This window comes from Carica papaya, chromosome 6 (genome assembly GCF_054855325.1).
Source record: "Carica papaya isolate Zhongbai chromosome 6, ASM5485532v1, whole genome shotgun sequence".
In the NCBI taxonomy this organism is placed as follows: domain Eukaryota; kingdom Viridiplantae; phylum Streptophyta; class Magnoliopsida; order Brassicales; family Caricaceae; genus Carica; species Carica papaya.
The window spans coordinates 3060582-3080195 of record NC_142314.1 but is presented as its reverse complement, the minus strand read 5'-3'; the positions used below and the strand labels follow the sequence as shown (position 1 = coordinate 3080195).

The following is a 19614-nucleotide window of genomic DNA, read 5'->3' as shown; positions in this document are numbered from 1 at the left end:
ATCCTTGATTATTTGTTAACTATGTCAGCTATCAAGTCTAAGAAAATGCAGATATTAAAGTGAGGATCACCTTCAAAACTGATGCACCCTAAACCCTTTAACTTTTTTTGCCCTTCACCTCATTCTCTTTACAGAGAAGCATAAAAGACTTTGTGTTGTTTTAATTTTACATTTGCCCTTGCATTTCCATTTTCAAATGTGTTTCTCTACCTGCATATTAAGAACAATGTATATATACTCATTGAAGGCATGCAGTTTACTGTGCACGAAGAACGTATTTGCAAATCCAGTCATGATATTTACTGGAGCCTTCAAAGAACTACCATTACCAAAATCCTCATTTTTTGTTAAGAAAGAAGAAAACTGGGGCCTTCACATCTACCATTCAAGTTTGACATATCTACCAATAATTTTTTCTAAATCTATTTTTGGATCTGAGAATCTGAAAGAAACTGCAGCTTGTCTTGATATGGACCACTAGTACTAGTGGGACACACTTCACATGCATATCACAAGGACCTGCCTTGCGAATTAATGCAAGAAATATTGCCAGCAACCTTCTCTCCAAAACCAACAAATGCTGGTGATAACTTTTGTGTTAAAGACATGAAAAATGTAAATGCAGTTTATTACATTCCTCAAGCTCTTTCTGGTAAAATGGACATTTAAGCTTTATTTATTAGATTTTAACCCAAGACCATAATAGGTAGAGCGGCTTAATAGATAGACAAGTCATTATAAGTTTTCATACTGGATCTATTTGAAATTAACATCCACACAGAGACTGTACATGAGCAAAGACAAAGCCAAAGACAAGGAATAGAATTGGATCTGAGTAGAAATAAATTTCAATATGTTTCAGGAATGTCTCCAATCATTTAAGGTTTCAATCTGTTAAAATTAAAGCAGTTTCCTCTTGCCAAGTCTTTTGTTCTCAAGTGGGTCCAGTTGTAGGTTTCTCTGTTAGAAATGGCTGGTCACTATGTGTTCCACCAAATCTACAAGCTTACTCGCCACCATGCTCTTAATCTAATTAAGTAAGGAAACAGGACCATGTGATCCTTCAGGTGATCATGTCTCAGCATATCCACCCATATGCCTCTTCTTCACCACTCACCACATATTCAAAGATTTTGACATGACCTACATATATATATATATATATATATATAGGCTTTGATCATCTCCACAATCAAGCAACTCAAGTTCAAAGATTCTCTACTAGCTAGCAGAATTTTCCTCTCCTCTCTCAAGCCATTGAAATACTAATTATCTTTTTTCAAAGTGACAAATTAATAATGGCTATTCGTTTTCCTCGTGTATCATATTCCAAGAAGATTCTCCGCCGATCAAATTCATTTCAAGATCAACCAACTCCCTCTGATGTTCCAAAAGGCCATATTGCAGTCTATGTTGGGGATCAGGATCAAAAGAAGAGATTTGTAATTCCAATATCCTTCTTGCATCAGCCTTCATTTCAAGAGTTGCTATGCATGGCAGAGGAGGAATTTGGCTATAATCATCCAATGGGAGGTTTAACACTTCCCTGCACAGAAGACATCTTCTTTGACCTCACTGCCCGCTTGGACAGATTGTGATATACAGAACTTCTGATCAATTAGGAGTTACAATTTTTTTTTTTTTTTTAACTTTTGTAGAAAGACGATGCTGATGTGAAAGCTTTATGCCCATAGAGAGAGTTTCCAGTGGTAACTCCAGCAGTCTTTGCCACAATTTTGATCAATTGTAAATTTGGTAGATTATATCAGTTGATCATATCTTCTTCAATCTATACTTCCAATTATCTTTCTTCTAACGTTGAACACAGTAACAGAATACATGTTTGAATTCTTCTAACATTTATCTTTCTATAGACTTTGTATAGAGTCCTAAACCATGTGGACCTCTACATGTACATATACATGTTTACCAGTTGAAAACAGACACTTGAGCATATTTATTTCAAAATTTTATATGAAACTAGACACATGAATGAATTTACTGCTAAAATTTGCATGGTAACATAACTCGATTCTGGCTTTTCTCTAAAAATGAGTCTTCCCCGGAATCAACTTCTTGTTCGCTTATTGCAAGTTAGTCTATTTCTTCCTTATCTCGCAGAAATTTTCATCCCCCATCAATGTGTTTAAGATTAAAGATATTGTTAGTGAAACCCTTAACTTCAACAATTTCTTAATTTGGAAATATGTCATCTTATCTGTTTCCAAAAGTTACGATGTTGTTAACCATAGAGGTGGGTGTAGTGCCTGTCTATCTCTCACAACTACAGATGATGCAAGTCTGTCTCTTCCAACTCTGGATGTCCTCTTATGGAAGCAGCTCGATTCACCTGTTCTCTCCAGAAATTCTGTGCAGCCTACTCAAACCCAATTAGACACACACTTCAGACAAGCATGTTAACATCATATCAGAATTTCTTCTGATATCAAATAATTAACAAGGTGAATGTCATATATTGAAGTATGAACAAGGATCATACATTTGGCGTATCTATTTGGACCAACGAATTGGTATTTTTAGCAATAGTTGCTTCTTTACACATGCTGATCGTACCATACAATAGGCAGATTCAACAGAGACGACAAAGCTAAAGTCCAATTCGATTGAAGAAGGACAAGAAAGGTTTAAATGCAGATGGTGAACCAAAATGACAGAATGTTTATAAAATTGGCATAGCTTCTCTTATGCCATGGAATCCCTTACATGTGATTCAGAATGGATATTTTTCTACCTGTATTCCTTTAAGTTTCCCAATTATGTCTTCTAAAATCTGATGTGTTCACCATATCCATTGTACTTTTGCTTGTCTCATGTTAACCTCAAAAACATCAACTCACATGAGCTTTTAATGCTTTTCTCCTTCCATATTTCCCGATGCAGATTGGCTTCACACAAATTTCCATAGTTTATTTTGTCAATCTAGTTGTTGTCTCAGACATGTCACCAAGCTAAGGGTTGCTCCACTTTTCACCTGAATAAACACTAATCCATTTAAATGATCTTTAGTTGGATCCACAGTTGTCAGATTAGAAACCAGGTAGGGTACACTGTTCATGATGTTGCAGTAAAATTCAAATCCTTGTTGATTAGTTGGAAAACAGAACCTTGTGAAAACCTCATTAGTTATGTCTCCAGAAAGACCCCAACAGATGACACTTCACAATTTAATCACAAACTATCATTCAATTTCCTGCCTTTATAAATACATTTGCAATTTTGAAGTCAAAGCAACTCAGATCTTTCACTTCCAACTCTCATCCACTCTAAGCTTATAGCTTTTGTTAAACAAATTCGAGTATTCAGCACTTCACAGTTTTTTTCCTTTACTTGAAAGTAGAAACCATGGCTATTTTGCGTGCTGCTATTCTCACCAAACAAATTCTTTGCCGCTCAGTTATATTTGCAAATGAAGAAGCTTCCATATCCATAGACATACCAAAAGGATTTCTTGCTGTCTATGTTGGAGAGAACCAGAAGAAGAGATTTTTGGTTCCAGTATCCTATTTAAGGCAACCCTCACATTTCGGGCTCTACTTAGTAAAGCTGAAGAAGAGATTGGTTTTGATCATCTGATGGGCAGATTGACAATTCCCTGCAGTGAAGAAACTTTCTTCGATGTCACCTCTCTACTGAACAGATCATGAAAGAAGCTGTTCAGATTTCTCAGAGAAGAAATGTTTCACAAAAACAGTGCAGCAAAAGCCCTTTGGGTGTGTACACAAGAAAAAATGAAGACAGCTCTTCATGATTTCATGTTCATACTTCAAGGGTCCACTTCAGAAGCTGCCATATCAAGCTGAAGAAAAAACTGATCCACATGGATGCCCTGAGCAATTCCTTGCTGCCAAATCTTGCAGTCGTCTCACCGCTGAAGGATATATGAAGAGGCCAAAAATGGTCCATTACTAGACTAGAGAAACCAAAATGTACAAATAGAATTGACCGAATAGAAGTCCATGGTTTTATGGCTTATTGTAAAGCTTTGAGCTAGTAAAAACTAATTTAGAAAAAATTTATAATCAAGATTTTTTTTTTGTCTTCCCTCTAATTTTGTTGAGTTGTATCTCAGAAACTAAACATTCCAATCCTAGATTGTTACTTCAACATGTTAGCTACCAAGTCCAAGAAAATTGAGATATTCAAGTGAGAGTCAGCTCAAAAAACAACACATTGAATCCTTTCAAGTTTCCTTTGTGGAGAGGCATAAAATTTTTCAAGATGTTTTATTTTATAATCACAGTTGTTTTTCCATTTTCAAATGTCTTTCTCTACCTGCATGTTAAGAAAAATGTATATATACCCGTTGAAGGTATGCAGTTTACTGTACATGAAGACTGCATTTGCTAATCTAATAAATGATATTTATTGGAGACTTAAAAAACTACCATTATCAATCTCCTCACCTTTGGTAAAGAGAGAAGAGAACTGGGGGTCGTGGGATCTACAGTTCAATTTGACAGATCCACTAATAACTTCTTCCAAATCTGTTTTGGATCTGAGAATCTAAAAGAAAATGCAGCTTCTGTCTTGATAGGGACCACTGGTACTAGTAGGACACACTTCACGTGCATATCACAAGGACCTGCCTTGCAATTAATGAAACAAAGCAAGAAATATTTCCAGCAACCTTTTTTTCCAAAAACCAACATATGCTGGTGATAACTTTTGGGTTAAAGACATGAAAAACATAAATGAAGTTTATTACATGCCTCCAGCTCTTTCTGGTAAAAAGAATCTTTTAAGCTTATTTATTAGATTCTAACCAAAAGCCATATTGCAATAGGAAGAGTGGAATAGATATACAAGTCATCATAGACTTTCATATTTGATCGATATAAAATTAACATCCCTAATACCCCCTAACACAAAGCCTGTACATGAGCACGAAAGAGCCAAACTAGAGACAGTGAATAGAATTGGCTCGGAGTGAAAACAAAGTTTGATATGTTTCAAGAATGTCTACAATCATTTATGGCTTCTGTCTGTTAAAATTAAACCGGTTTCCTCTTGCCAAGTTTCTTTGTTCTCAAGTGGGTCCAATTGTAGCTTTCTCTCTTAGAAATGGCTGGCCACTATGTGTTCCACCAAATCTACAAGCTCTCTTATCACCAAGTTCTTAATACAATTAAGTAGGGAAACAGGACCATGTGATCCTTCAGGTGATCATGTCCCTTACCCAAATGCCTCTTCTTCACCACTCACCACATATTCAGCAATTTTGGCATGATCTATACATATATATAGGCTTTTATCATCTCCAAAATCAACAAATTCCAACGATTCTACTTACTAACAAATTTTTTCTCTCCTCTCTCAAGCTACTGAAATCTTGATTATCTTTTCTCTAAGTGACTAATTAACAATGGCTATTCGTTTTCCCCGTGTATTGTATTCCAAGCAGATTCTCCGCAGATCAAATTCTTTTGGAAATCAGTTAGCTTCCTCTGATGTTCCAAAAGGCTACGTTGCAGTCTATGTTGGAGATCAAGATCAAAAGAAGAGATTCATAATTCCAATATCATTCTTGCATCAACCTTCATTTCAAGAGTTGCTATGCATGGCAGAGGAGGAATTCGGCTACAATCATCCAATGGGTGGTCTCACACTGCCCTGCACAGAGGACATCTTCGTTCACCTCACTGCCCGCTTGAACAGATTGTGATATTCACTAACTTCTGGTCAACTAGAAGGAACAATATTTTATTTTTTTGTAAAAAAAGGATATTGAAGTGAAAGTTTATGTCCATAGAGAGAGTTCTTAACAGTAACAGCTGTAGTTGTTTCAACAATTTTGATCAATTGTAACTAGTTATATAAATTAATCATATCTTTTTAGTTTAAAGTTCCAATTGTCTTTCCTCTTTTCTGAACGTAAAGGCTTAATTGCATCAAGTGATTCACTTCTCTAACATTACCAGTATGCTTATTTTAATTCCAGATTTCTGCAGTTTGAATCTAAAAGAAAAGGAATCTCTAACCTTGCATGCTATTCATCTAAATTCCAAATCAGAAATGAGCTTAGAAACCAATTTAGACAGCTTAAAAACCTTGAAAGAATTACCCACAGTATAGGGGTCTCAAAAGGAACTTCATTCAGGATAACAACTGTAGATTAATAATTTGGACATGGAAGAATTCTGTAGCTTCTAAGAAACTGAGGGAACTAACACAAAATTTTTTATTTACTATTCACTCTGGAACCAGAAAGTCTTAGAAGTTTCATCATGGATCAGCATCTAAAATCTGATACTTGACATAATATTCAGTAAATGGATCAAGGAAAGTTGTTAAGTTTCAGATAAAAGAAGACAACGTCAAAAAACATGGAATCCCATGTGAAATGCAAATTTGAAAATATTTTATTCATGTTGCTATTGAATCGTGTCCTTGTCTTCTTGTTTTGAAGTATTCAGCGATATATTATGTTGTTTTCAAACGAAAATTCACTTGCTTGATAGCATGAATCAAACATATTCTACCAGTGAAATTAAGTTTTAGCCTAAATCTCTAACTTTGATACCACGAGAAATAATAAAGTCAAAATGATCTTCTCAAAAGGTAGAGATGAGAAGAAATAGTGTAATCTATTAGTTATATTTTGATAAAGATAAGATAAACTAGTTATATTTTCTGGAGCATGTCTCCAATCAAATGGTGGCTCAACTTCTCAACTGCAACAACCTCAGGGAGACTGCTGTCCACTTCAAATGATCTTTAGCTGGATTTCCATTGGCTTTATTGGAAACCGGTAGGGAACAATGTTTGTGGAAATTTCACTCAACATAACTTGGAAAATCAAAATCTTTGTCAATTAGTTGAAGAACAGAACCATGTGAAACTCTCATGAGCACTGTCTTAGCCAGACCCCAGTAAATGTTTCTTAACCACAAACTTCCATTCAATTAGCCACTTATTGCTTTAAATAGTTGTGCTCATTTTTTTTCATTTCAAGCAACTCAGATATTCACTTTCCAATCTGTAGCATTCTCAGTTTAAAGCCCTTCCAAATCTTTTTCCTTGCCTCAGAATGGGAATTTTTCGCAGTGCTATTCTTACCAAGCAAATTCTTTGCCACTCCATTATGTCTGCCAATAAAGCATCTTTGGCACCTGGAGATGTTCCGAAAGGCTTTCTTGCTGTCTATTCTGGAGAGAACCAGAAGAAGAGATGTTTGGTTCCAGTATCATATTTAAGCCAATCTTCATTTCAGGCTTTGCTTATTAAAGCTGAAGAAGAGTTTGGTCCTGATCATCCAATGGGCTGTTTGACAATTCCCTGCAACAAAGAAACTTTCCTTGATGTCATCTCTCATTTGTAACGCATCATGAAAGTAGGCATTTGGATTTGTTAGAGAAGAAAATTTTCACAACTGTGCACCAAAAGGCCTTTGGCTGTGTACAGTGGAGAAAAACCGAAAGCAGCATTTTATGGTTTCATTTTTATATTTCAGAAGCTGCCATTTCATGCTGGAGATAAAACTGATCCACAGGGATGCCATGAGCAATTCCTGGCAGTCAAAGCTTCCAATCCTCTAGCCACTGAAGAAAATACGAAGAGGATGAAAATAGTCCATGGTTAGACCAGAGAAGAAATACTGTTTGACAATACTGACGGAAAAATTTCATTGTTTGATAGCTAATTGTCGAGTTTTCATTCTCTATAAAACTAATCCAAAAAAATATACAAACAGGGTGTTTACTTCATCTAATCTCTGTGTAATTCAGAATACATTGAACAAGCAAAATGCACATCCAGTTCTAGCTCAGGTAACATGGAGCAGAAATTCCTTCTTGCTATTATTCCAGTAGTTCTAGATTGTTGATTGGAAGTGTTAGCTACCCAAGTCTGAGGAAATATACATGTTAACATAAGATTCCTCTTCAAAACCAATAAAGCTAAATCCTTGAATTTTCAATTTTCACTTAAGTTTAAAAGGTTTTGGACTTAGATCTTATATTTGGCTTTGATTGTCCACTTTCAATCTGTTTGAACACTATTTCTGTACCTTCAATCATTTGAATAAAATAGAAGTAAAGCAATAGGAATTCAGAAATACATGGTGAGTACTGACACTGCTATTAAATACTATACAGCAAATCGAGATCTATCCCGACCATAGACTATATCATATTGACTAATCCATGTAAATTGTTGTGCTTTTTATTTTTCTGCTTTGACCTACTTAACTTTTCTGTATTGCAAAATTGCATGGTAATTTTGACTGGTTTAACTCTTATGCAGACTGGTAATAATGGGTGCAATTCACATTCTCTCCACCTGGATTTTGTCTAGAAAATTGTCCTTCTAAAACCAAAAAAGAAAAAGAAAATCTCTAATGCTTTTCAGGCCATCTTGGTTGCAGTTTTCTTCCAGTCTCATACAGAGATAATTCTTCATCTTTGTAATTTTTTATATGTAGGTAGTCACTACTAAAAAAAAGTAAAATATTAGTCACTACTGTGGTCTAATAATATTCCTCTATTAACATAAAAAAAGTAAATCAAAGAGCATATATATGATACTGTAGGTTTAAACTGAAACCTTGAGATTCTTTTCTCTTTTTTTTAAAAAATTTTTTGCTTGGCTCTGAATAAAATTTTTCTGAGCCATTCATCCCCAAGAATCTTACTTCACAGAAATTAAAGTTGATTCCAAGATAAAACACATTTATATTAAATGTCTCATATGGAGACTGAACCAGATCTATAATGCCTTGGTTATCCATTCTTACCAAAACATACTAAACATCTTTGGCATGTCTTCTGTCCCGAGAAATCATCATTTTCCATCCCCGTTGGGTCCATATAAGTTGGTCTCGTAAAATGCTTGGTCATAATTTGTGCCAAAAAAATGGTCTCTATCGCCCACCAAGTTCTTGGTGCTGAGCTGGTAGACAATACCATGTGAGCCTTCAAGGCCTGGTGTCTCTCCCTTGCAGACCTCTCTACCGTTCATCCCACATTTCATAGTTTTCATTTCTATAGATGCACTCCCTTTTGTATATCTATAAATACATAGTTTTGTATCACAACCTAAACCAAGTCCTTACACTAAATCATTTTTCCATCTCTAGGCTTTCGTGATCTTCTATACTATTACTACTACAAGTGCTAGAAAAAACACAAAAGATCACCCATGGCTATTCGGGTTCCAGGTGTTACACATGCTAAGCAAATTTTGCGCCAGGCAAAGTATTTGGTTAACCAATCATCGTCAACAAGTGTCAATGTGCCGAAAGGTTATGTTGCTGTTTACGTGGGAGAAAATGAAATGAAGAGATTTGTGATTCCAATATCATTCCTGAGTCAACCTTCCTTTCAAGAACTTCTAAGACAGGTAGAGGAGGAATTTGGATTCAATCATCCAATGGGCGGTCTGACAATTCCCTGCAGCGAAGATCTCTTCGTTGATCTCACTTCTAGCTTGAATGGACCTTAATAAGCCACAGAAAAAGAGAGAGTGAATGAAAATTTTGTAGATTCATGTAAATTTTTTTCTCTGTCATAGCGCAAGAGAAGAGGAGGTGGATAATGTCTCCCTACTTGATAAGAGATTACAATAGAAACTGCTGCAATTTTATCCTCACATTCTATGAATTATAATTATATTTTAACACATTTTGTTACTGTATTTTTGTTGTGCATATTCCCAAATAATTTGTTTCACATTAGCTTATACTCAACTCATCATAAATTCATTATCACACCTCTTCACATGCAACAAAAATATATCATTTGAGGTTAACTGGGACCAGATTGCTCCATTGAGTAAATAGCAAGTACCAGATTGTTGGTGTACTAAGACTAAATTTTTGGGCTAACTGAGAATAAATTTATCCTCATTTGGGTTTAAGGCAAATCATCCGTACTGAAATTATGCTTAACTCAACTCTAATTACATAATTTACTTGGTACAGTTTATAAATCTTTAATCAAAATACCTAACAGATGAAGTAAGAAGTAGAACTTATGTAAGTAATGTTCATAATGATTAATTCCTTTTGTTTGAGATAGTGAGGATGCAATTAATGAACATGGACAGTTTGTAACACTACGCATCCCATAAAGACATCAAAAGCACCAACAACCAGCACTCATAAGAGATAAATTGAGACAGTGATGAGCTTGTGGTTTTATAATGTATTCATCTTTATACCTTATTTTACCAAACATGACATCCAAGTAAGGAAATACAGACTCTTCAAGTATAATCCAAACAAAACCCGTACATACATGATGATTATGAGTCTGGGGATGACTTTATGCCATTTGTTACACACACAAGCCCACCACAGGCTCGTCCATCGCTCAAAGTACTATTTTTTTATACTTTTGAGGTCTTTAAACTATAATATTATACTATAATTTTCTTTACCATATAGGTTGTCATCATATCATCCTAATACACTAAAGTAAATAATATTTTTCTTCGTACTGGCAATTCGCCCTTTTACAACTTCATGATTCCTCCACTATTAAAAAAAACACATCCTGAATAGATTATCACAATTAACATGTCTCCAATTAGATATTCACTAACTTATTATTCACATAATTCACTTTGTACAGTTTATAAATTTTTAATCAAAATGACTAACAAATGAAATAAGAACTAGACTTTATGTAAGTAATGTTCAGTCAAAACTTACCAGACAATTCACTAATTGTTGGATTGCATATACTCTTGCCAAATTGTACTCTATGTCTCTAGAGTCTGTATTTCCTTACTTGGATGCCATGTTTGGTAAAATAAGGTATAAAGATGAATACATTGTAAAACCACACGCTTATCACGGTCTCAACTTATCTCTTATGAATGCTAGTTGTTGGTGCTTTTGATGTCTTTATGGGATGCATAGTGTTACAAACTGTCCATGTTCATTAATTGCATCTCACTATCTCAAACAAAGGGAATTAATCATAAATTCATATATAATCCAAACAAAACCCATACATCCATGATGATTATGAGTCTGGGGATGACTTTATGCCATTTGGTACACACACAAGCCCACCATAGGCTCGTCCATCACTCAAAGTACTATTTTTTTTATGCTTTTGAGGTCTTTAAACTATAATATTATACCATAATTTTCTTTACCATATAGGTTGTTATCATATCATCCTAATACACTAAAGTAAATAACATTTTTTTTCGTAGTGGCAATTCTGCTTTTTACAACTTCATGATTCCTCCACTAAAAAAAAAAAAATACTTGTCACAATTAACATATCTCCAATCAGATATTCACTAAGCTATTATTCACGTTGTGAAAAATAATTATACAACTGTCCTTCTCCAACCTTTATCTGTGTTTAATTTTGAAATTTTTGTAGGACACCTTGTTTGTCAAGTGCAGACAGACAAGGTATAATTTTTTAACCTATTAATTTTTTGTGTAATACCTGGAGGACAAAACCATGTGAAGCAGACCCCAGAAAATGCTATGCCACTAATTCCAGATCTTTCAGAGGATTTTCTTTATATCTGGTAATTCCATATATATACACGCACAGACGTAAATACATATATCCACGAACTTTTGTTCACAAACCAAATAAAGCCAACTCTCAACACTGTTAGCTCACAGCTTTTTTCCTTCAAAAACAAGCTCCTCTTCTCAAGACCAATATCAAAACAAATATTTTCCGGTTGCCTGATGTAGTAGTAACAATGGTGATGTTAATTACTATAACAGTAACAATAATGATGACGATGGTAACTATAATTGAAGTGACAGCAGTTATAATGGAGATGATAATGTAGTGGCAACAATAAAATGGTGAAAGTAGTAAGGGATGATGCTAGTGGCAACAATGATAAGGTTAGCAACACTGCTGATGGTAGCCATGGCTTTAGTAGTGTTAATAGCTTAGGGATAGCAACAAAGACGAGAATAAGGGTGATCGCAGTGATGGAACGAATAATGCTCTCATGGGAATAGCAATGATAGAAGCAACAATAGAAACATTGACACAGTATTCTATTAGGTAGTGTTTGTTTACTTTTTATATGATGAATAATAGTATCATCCTAACAAAAAAAATTCCCTCAAAAATATTGAATGAAGTGAGACAAAGAGCCTTATCCATCTCCTCACTTTTTACTACATATCGTACCAAATATAAAATGGTTGATGAATTTCTTATTTAGAGGACCCAATAAAATTTACTTAGTACAGAAAATCGATAAGTTCAATTTTAATGAGTCGAAATAGATTGACTCATTGTTATAATAAGCGAGTTAACTGCAATAAGAAGTATTAAGAGTCACTCTGCACGGTCTGTGTGCTTCACTTGTGATGTATTGGGCTCACAACAAGACCATCCAATTTGAATGAACGGAGCCAGATTTGAGATCAAGCTAGATTTGCCTGTTTGAATGAACCCAGTCTTCGGTGGCATTTTCGGATTTAGATCCAAAATTTTTATTATCATTGTTATCATATTGAAATATATTATTTTGATCATTGTTTCCTTCGTTCAATTTTCGAGTTTAGACCGATGTCACAACCAAGATTTTACCAAACCAGGATGAAAAGCACCTATTAATACGTATAGCTCAAACCAACCTAGCCCAGCCCATTTCATCTCTTAATTATAAACCAAGCATACAACAAGCCCTTGTGCCATCCTTCTGATGTTCAAGAAATCTCATTCCCAGTTTGGACAAAGCTTCAATTACGTCACTTAAATCTTGCATGTCTTGTAAAGACAAGTATCTCTTAGCAAAGCTCCAAAGCCACCTGCTTAAAACAGGCTTATTATTTTCTTCTTTTAATTTTCACACCCAACTCCTCTTTTCATCCACCAGATGCGTTGAACGAAACAGCCTTGAACCCCTAAACAACTACTACAAATCCTTAAACACCCCAAACCCATTATCCTTCAATGTCATCTTATCTGATTTCTCTCGAAATGGATTTGCTCTTCCAGCACTGAAAACCTTCTCTTTCATGCACACTCATGGGGTCCATATAGATACTTATGCTCTCTGCAGCTCTTTAACAGCTTCGTCTTCTGTTAAAGATTTAATCTTTGGGGAACAAACTCACACCCATGTGATAAAATCAGGCTGGTTGTCAAGTGTTTTTGTGGGGAGTTCTCTGGTTGATTTGTATTCAAAACTTTTATTTATCAGGGCTGCAGCACTGGTGTTCGATGAAATTCCTGTGAAGAACACAGTATGTGCAAATGCACTTCTATCAGGTTACTGCGACGCTAAGTTATGGGCTGAAGGATTTCAACTGGTTAGGCAGATGCCTTTGTTGAGTTTAGCTTATGATCATTTCACCTTATCAGCCATGCTGCGCCCTTGCGCAGGACTGCCAGCAATTGGCATGGGCAAGCAGGTGCATGCCTATCTTTTCCGCAAAGATTACAACATGGAAAATGATGTGTTCCTTAGAAGTTCTTTGATTGAAATGTATGGAAAGTGTGGACTGGTATTTCAGGCTTGGCGAGTTTTCAGTTGGGCTGGAATCAAACAAGAAGAAATCAGGAAAAGAGACATTGTGTTGTGGACTTCAATGCTTGGCGTATATGGTAGAAATGGGCAGTTCAAAGAGGTAATTGAGCTTTTCAAAGTGATGTTGATGGAAGGGATCAAACCAGATAAAGTGGCATTTTTGACAGTCATCTCAGCTTGTGGTCACACGGGCCAATCCAAACTTGGAATAGAGTATTTTGAATCCATGAGACATGAGTATAACTTGGATCCTGGACCAGAGCACTGTAGTTGTATAATTGATTTGTTTTGCAGGGCTGATGAATTGGATAAAGCATGGAAACTGATATGTGAGATGGAAAAATGGGATTGTGGTAGGAGCATTTCAATGTGGGGAACCCTGCTTCGCAAGAGTGAGGACAGCGGGAATCTTGAGATGGGTAGATTTGCTGCTCAAAAGGCACTTGAGTTAGATCCTAACAATGGTGGGATTTACATTATGTTGTCAAATTTATATGCCAAGTTTGGTATGTGGGAAGATATCAGCCAGTTGAGAGAGTTGATGAAGGAGAAGAAGTTGGAGAAAAATGTTGGATGTAGTTGGATTGAGGTCACTAATTTGACTCAAAAGTAAGTTTTTCAAGTAAAATTATTGAAAGCAGCATTCAGCAAAGCTTTTGAGAGAAGGATCATGGAAATATTGAACTCAAAAAATGGCTGCCTAACCATTCTTTCTTTTTGTTCTTGTTCATGGTAAATTTTTGGGGATCCAAGGGGTTAACTCATTGGTAAAAAAGTGTTAATTTACAGGATAAGTAAAGGCAAAATTATAAGGATTTTTCGTGAAAATTTTATACTCTTTGTATAAATCACCTATTCTTGATTGAATAAAAAATAAATTTAATTTACACGATAAATTAAAACGAAATTTTAAGAATTTTTTATGCAAATTCTATATTTTTTTTGTGTAAACCACTTATTTTTTATTGGACAAAACATGAATTTAATTTTTATACATAAAAATTAATTTAGTAATATCTTAACGATTAAAAAAATTGATTCCATAATTTTAGAAAATAATATAAATAAATTCTTATCTTTGTCTTAACATTATTAATCATATTTAAGAATAATTTTATTCTCATTTATTATAATTAAAAAAATTTAATTACCCTCTAAAGAAATTAATTTTTAATAATAATTTTAACCTTATTTATTATCGGTTTCATTTATATTTTAGTTTCAATTAGCTCCGCCATACCAACAGTAAGATTCATGATGCCTTATGTGTTAAATTACTGCAATGCAGATAGGGTGCGTATTTCGCTAGCAAATCATAATGCGCCACGACATAAATGAAGGGTAATATTGTCATTTTATTAAATTCATATTTACATTTATTGTTCTCGCATAATGTAGCTCGCCGCAGGATATAATTTCTTCAGATATTAACGGTATTAAAACCAGACCAGAGTCAGACCCTGCAATTTAGCAGAAACAAAACCCTAATTTCCTCTGTATCAAAACGTCGATTTCTCAGTAGAAACGCGAAGTCCAAATTTTCACAAAATGACAAACAGTTCATCGTCAAAAATGCACAGTCAAGATCGGCCCGAAATAAGTGGGTCCACCGCCAAATCACAGAGAACTAAAATGGGAAAACCCGAAGATGGTGAAAAGAAGGTAACTATCAGCTTTTGTTTTAATTTGGATCATTACTCATTTCTGCCACTGCCAAGAAAATGCTACCTAGAAAACAAAAACCTGTTTCCCAATCCAAGTTTTTTGGATATTCTGTGTTTTGAAGTTGCTCTGTTTCCTGGAGACATTCTGCTTGAAATTAAATTTTGAGACTAAAAAATCTGTATATGGTACATTTTTTGGTGTTACCCAACTTTCTGTTTTCTCCGGAAGACTATGTGTCATTGAACTCATAGAAGAAAACAATAAGTGGGATATGAACACATACATACATACATGGAAGCCCTGTTTTAAATCTGGAAATAGAGTTTGATTTTTTAATCTCTTTTCTTTCTATTTTTTGGGTAGATGAAGCTCAAAGATATTGAGATAAGTGTACCCATTGTGTATGGCAATGTGGCATTTTGGCTTGGCAAGAAGGCAAGCGAGTAAGTGTTGTGGAGTTGAAGCTGGTTTGACCTTTAGTTCTTGTTTGCATGGCAAGTACTTGAGTTAATGCATTAATCAGGTACCAATCACATAAATGGACTGTGTATGTTCGTGGGGCGACAAATGAAGATCTGGGTGTGGTAATAAAGCGTGCTGTTTTTCAGCTGCATTCTAGTTTCAATAGCCCTACAAGAATTGTGGAGACACCACCATTCGAGTTATCGGAAGCAGGGTGGGGTGAATTTGAGATTGCAATTACCTTGTTTTTCCACAGTGATGTCTGTGACAAGCCGTTGAATTTGTGAGTAGTTGTTTGCTTGTTACAGCAACTATTGCATGCTCATTAATATAAGAAGCTCATGTTTTGCATCATTCTAGTATGCTAAAGTGATCAAATTCCAAAGTCCTAGGGAGAAGAATGCCTGGACTAATTTTGAAAGAGTTTCTGCTTCCATTTTCTATGCCCTGGATATCGTGATTTGACATGATGAAGTGCTGCTAGTATCCCAAAATGGTGAATCTGTGCTATGTCAATGACATGTTAAGAAAAGTTGAATTGGGATCCTTACTTTTTTGCATCTGTGTCAAATATACCAAATTGCATTTTAGATTGGATTCAATTGGGAGATATATCATTTTAATTGTTACTATAAGATTTATGAAGTGATACAAACATAATATTTTTGGAGTCAAATGGTTGAAGTATTTAAAACTTTCAAAATGTGACATGCTTATTATACAAACGCTGATGATTATATGGATCTCCGATTGCTCCTGTGCTGAAATGGAGACTGATAGTGACTTTGGTATATCTGGGCAGTTATCACTGAAAAAAATCATAATCAAATGAGCATTTCATTTTATTCTGGTATTAATGAGAGCCACAGACCAAATTAGATCCTAAGAATTCATTTCGAGTTTGAACAATCCACAGATACCATCATTTAAAGTTATATCCAGAGGACGAATCTACTACTATGTCAACTAAAAAGCCAGTTGTTGTTGAATTTTACGATGAGATTGCGTTCCCAGAGCCTTCAGAAAGTTTTTTAGCTCGTGTGCAGAATCATCCAGCAGTTACCTTTCCAAGATTACCAGGGGGTTTTACTTTACCTCCCCCTCGTATGTTACTGTATCATCTGTAAAGTTTCTCCTTAGAGTGCTCTGGATTAGTAAGTAATTTAATTTCCTTATAGTACCAGTTGAGGATGCGAATAGAAGGAAGAGAGGTGACACCAAAGACAATCCCCTGACTCAGTGGTTCATGAATTTCTCTGAAGCAGACGAGTTATTACAACTTGCAGCAGCCCGTCAACAGGTAAGCAAAATAAACCTGTGTCTGTTTCCTAATTAGTCATTTATCCCGTGATAATTTTACCATTAATAATAAATTCTATCCTTTTTGTGTTTTCTTTGATAGTGAGAAAATGATGTTTGGACATGATTAATGATATGCATTCATGCATCTGTTCAAGCATGTAACTATTTGTGGTGTTAACTAAATATTCCAAGCCACCTAGTGGATGATAGTTTCTTATCGTTTCTTTTTTTCCCCTCCCTTTTGTTATGCCTTGGAAAACCTTTTTTCAAATATATAACAAGGTGCATGAAACAGAGCACTCCCATCAAGTACATTGGAAGTATACAAATGATAATCCAAAACAAGAATAGACGCCTACTAGCAAATTGAAACACTAATGAAGAACAAAGTGAAAACAAAGGGATTCAAAGGAAAAAATCAAAGAAATCTCTAAGGAATTGCAATCCTGAATTCATCAATTGTCGTTCTTTGTTTTTAAGATCCCCGTGCTCTACATAAGAGAAAGATGGCTTCCACCAACTTCTTCTGCCAAAATTGCAATTACATATCCATGTATCCATTGAACAACCTTACTTGAAGGATCTGTTCTATAGGCCCTTACCTCTGTTTCCTTGAGTTCAAAGAAGACAGGATCTCAAGTCTGGTAGATGAATTGTGACCATATGATTAGAGCGTGACTAATGGCAGAGGCGGATCCGAACTGTTGATGCTGTAGAGGATCGTTCTCAGTTGGGTCTAATCCTTTTTAATTATTTCAAAAAAAAATGTATCCATTGATTGAATAACATCCTTAGGCATTATAAGACCATTGTGGGTCATATTCCTCGTAACATACTTGTTTTCAATTTCTTACTTTTTCAAAATTATCTTATTATGAACCTTCCTTTCCCATTCTTATTCATTTTTCTGAGGCTTTATTCAATTAGATATAGATCTTCTTTTCCTGTTTGAAGGATAAAATTTTCGATATGATTTCTGATGGTACTTTTTGCTTCTTAGCTAGTCTTAGTTGGAAATTTTATTAGCATGATAAACATAATAACTTTTCTTTGCTTAATGTTGGAGAATGTAAATAGGTGAAAGATAAAAGTAACTAATAATCATCTTACGAGGTTAAAACAGTACTATGTTTTGAATCACGCTACCACTTAATGGTGCTAACCAAGCCGCCGCTAACCACCACCTTATGGTACTGTTTTCTGTCCACCACCACCGCTACCCACGGCCTTCTGGAACTGTTTACTGTCCACCACTGCTGCTACCCTAAACCCTAGCTCTGATAAAAGGCAGTTTCTTTAGTACAGGAACAAAAATTTGACATTCTGACTTTCTTCTTGGCAGTCCAGACCACCATTAAGTAGTGCTTAATAAGCGAAGAAACTTCCGAAGTTGAGAAAAGGTACTTTTGTCTTTGGCAATCCAAAGATAAAAAATTCTTTGTATCACACTACCAGAAAATCGAGAAACTTCGAAAATATTTTACTGCATATTGGATGATAGTTTTAGGAGGTTGTAAAGGTTCTTATGAGGTGTTAAATAAGTCTTTCCCAAATAGACTAGGAAATGCTAAAACTAGTCAGATAAGGAATACTATTCCTTGATAAAATAGGAAACTAGTACTCTAAAATTATGAATACTACTTCTAATAAACTAGAAAATACTGATACTCTTAGCATTAGGAAAACAAAATATAAATAAACTGGAAAACATAAAAGTACTTAATAAATTACTACTATGCCTATGTGTCATCATTTTCAATCACCACCTTATCAGTATCCACATTTCAATAAGATTTTCTTAAAAAAGCTCATTCAGGTTTCCTCAGGAGCTGTAAAAACTCAATTCAGTAGGATCTGGGATTTTTTTTGTATCTTTGCGCAAGATGAAACCATGGTGCACTGTTATTTAATTATTGTAGCATAATGTTTTATGCTATGCTTCTTTGCATGGCTGTTTTCTTACACAAAAGTTCACTCTTTGTTTTTGTTGGATAGTGCCTTGTACTCTTCTGGTTCTTTATAATCTGTTTCATGCTAAACGAATATAACCACCTTTGAACTCATTCAAATTAACACTTTCTGTAATTTCACTCGAGCTTGTTTATTTTATCTTGATAAGCTGTCTCAAGATTATGCAGGAAAGTGCATGAGGAAAATGTTTATTTGATGGTCTGAATCCATATTTTAGGTGCAAGCTCATATTGCTAAACTCAGACGACAAATAAGTTTGATAGATGCGCAGCGTCAACCTTTGAAATCTTGCTCCGACCAGTTAAATTTGTTATAAGAAGTTCCAACTGGTGAATTACATTATTCCTGCAAGTTTTTTGAGATTTCTCCTTCTAATGGATTTGCAGTGGAAGCACTTTATGGCATAAGAATGTAACAACACTGTATTTTTCCAATTGTGGGAAGTTTTGTGCCTTTTCTTTTCTAGTTTTTTTTCTATTTCACTTTTTGTATTGTTCCTTGTGACATTTACGCATTGTATCAATAAACAAAACCAAAAGAAGAATGTATCATCTGAGCAATAAAAAGATGAAATTTTGTCCTGAAATTTGGCCTGAATAATTGGAAGATATCCTCTTCTAAGCTTCTTGTTCTTTTTATTAGTTGTGGTGCAATCGTTACTATAATTCAAGGAAATCAGAACAAGCATTAAAGTGGAGTGGATGGTTCAATACATTTGTGCATTTT

The 19614-nt window shown here is 34.9% G+C and overlaps 5 protein-coding genes and 3 pseudogenes across 11 annotated transcripts; all 8 read left to right on the top strand.

Moving 5' to 3' along the window:
• The first annotated feature begins 1166 nt into the window (after positions 1–1166).
• On the top strand, positions 1167–1788 carry LOC110816508 (auxin-induced protein 15A-like). Its single transcript, XM_022044730.2, has one exon. It carries the CDS (start codon positions 1299–1301, stop codon positions 1596–1598), a length of 300 nt encoding a protein of 99 aa, XP_021900422.1. The 5' UTR covers positions 1167–1298; the 3' UTR covers positions 1599–1788.
• A 1143-nt stretch (positions 1789–2931) lies between these two features.
• LOC110816606 (auxin-responsive protein SAUR23 pseudogene) lies at positions 2932–4007 on the top strand (annotated as a pseudogene).
• Positions 4008–4893: 886 nt separating this feature from the next.
• LOC110816510 (auxin-induced protein 15A-like) lies at positions 4894–5863 on the top strand. The gene has a single exon (XM_022044732.2). It carries the CDS (start codon positions 5384–5386, stop codon positions 5681–5683), a length of 300 nt encoding a protein of 99 aa, XP_021900424.1. The 5' UTR covers positions 4894–5383; the 3' UTR covers positions 5684–5863.
• Positions 5864–6452: 589 nt separating this feature from the next.
• On the top strand, positions 6453–7936 carry LOC148253216 (auxin-responsive protein SAUR21 pseudogene; annotated as a pseudogene).
• An 832-nt stretch (positions 7937–8768) lies between these two features.
• Positions 8769–9638, top strand: LOC110816504 (auxin-induced protein 6B-like). Its single transcript, XM_022044726.2, has one exon. The coding sequence runs from the start codon at positions 9157–9159 to the stop codon at positions 9457–9459; it is 303 nt and encodes a 100-aa protein (XP_021900418.1). The 5' UTR covers positions 8769–9156; the 3' UTR covers positions 9460–9638.
• Positions 9639–11800: 2162 nt separating this feature from the next.
• Positions 11801–14101, top strand: LOC110816500 (pentatricopeptide repeat-containing protein At2g13600-like). Its single transcript, XM_088222240.1, has 3 exons — positions 11801–11845; positions 11893–12011; positions 12835–14101. The coding sequence occupies exons 1-3, from the start codon at positions 11801–11803 to the stop codon at positions 14099–14101; spliced, it is 1431 nt and encodes a 476-aa protein (XP_088078366.1).
• An 816-nt stretch (positions 14102–14917) lies between these two features.
• On the top strand, positions 14918–19474 carry LOC110816501 (transcription initiation factor TFIID subunit 14b). Of its 7 annotated transcripts, none has more exons than XM_022044721.2 (6): positions 14918–15150; positions 15517–15596; positions 15677–15829; positions 16532–16719; positions 16794–16915; positions 19106–19474. In XM_022044721.2, exons 1-6 carry the CDS (start codon positions 15037–15039, stop codon positions 19202–19204), a joined length of 756 nt encoding a protein of 251 aa, XP_021900413.2. In that variant the 5' UTR covers positions 14918–15036; the 3' UTR covers positions 19205–19474. The 7 variants fall into 7 exon arrangements, with proteins under 7 accessions (XP_021900413.2, XP_088077993.1, XP_021900412.2 ...); XM_088221867.1 differs by having other exon boundaries at positions 14922–15150; positions 15677–15898; positions 16800–16915; positions 19056–19474; XM_022044720.2 differs by having other exon boundaries at positions 14924–15150; positions 15523–15596; positions 15677–15898.
• On the top strand, positions 17482–17679 carry LOC148253215 (small nucleolar RNA U3; annotated as a pseudogene).
• Positions 19475–19614: the final 140 nt, after the last annotated feature.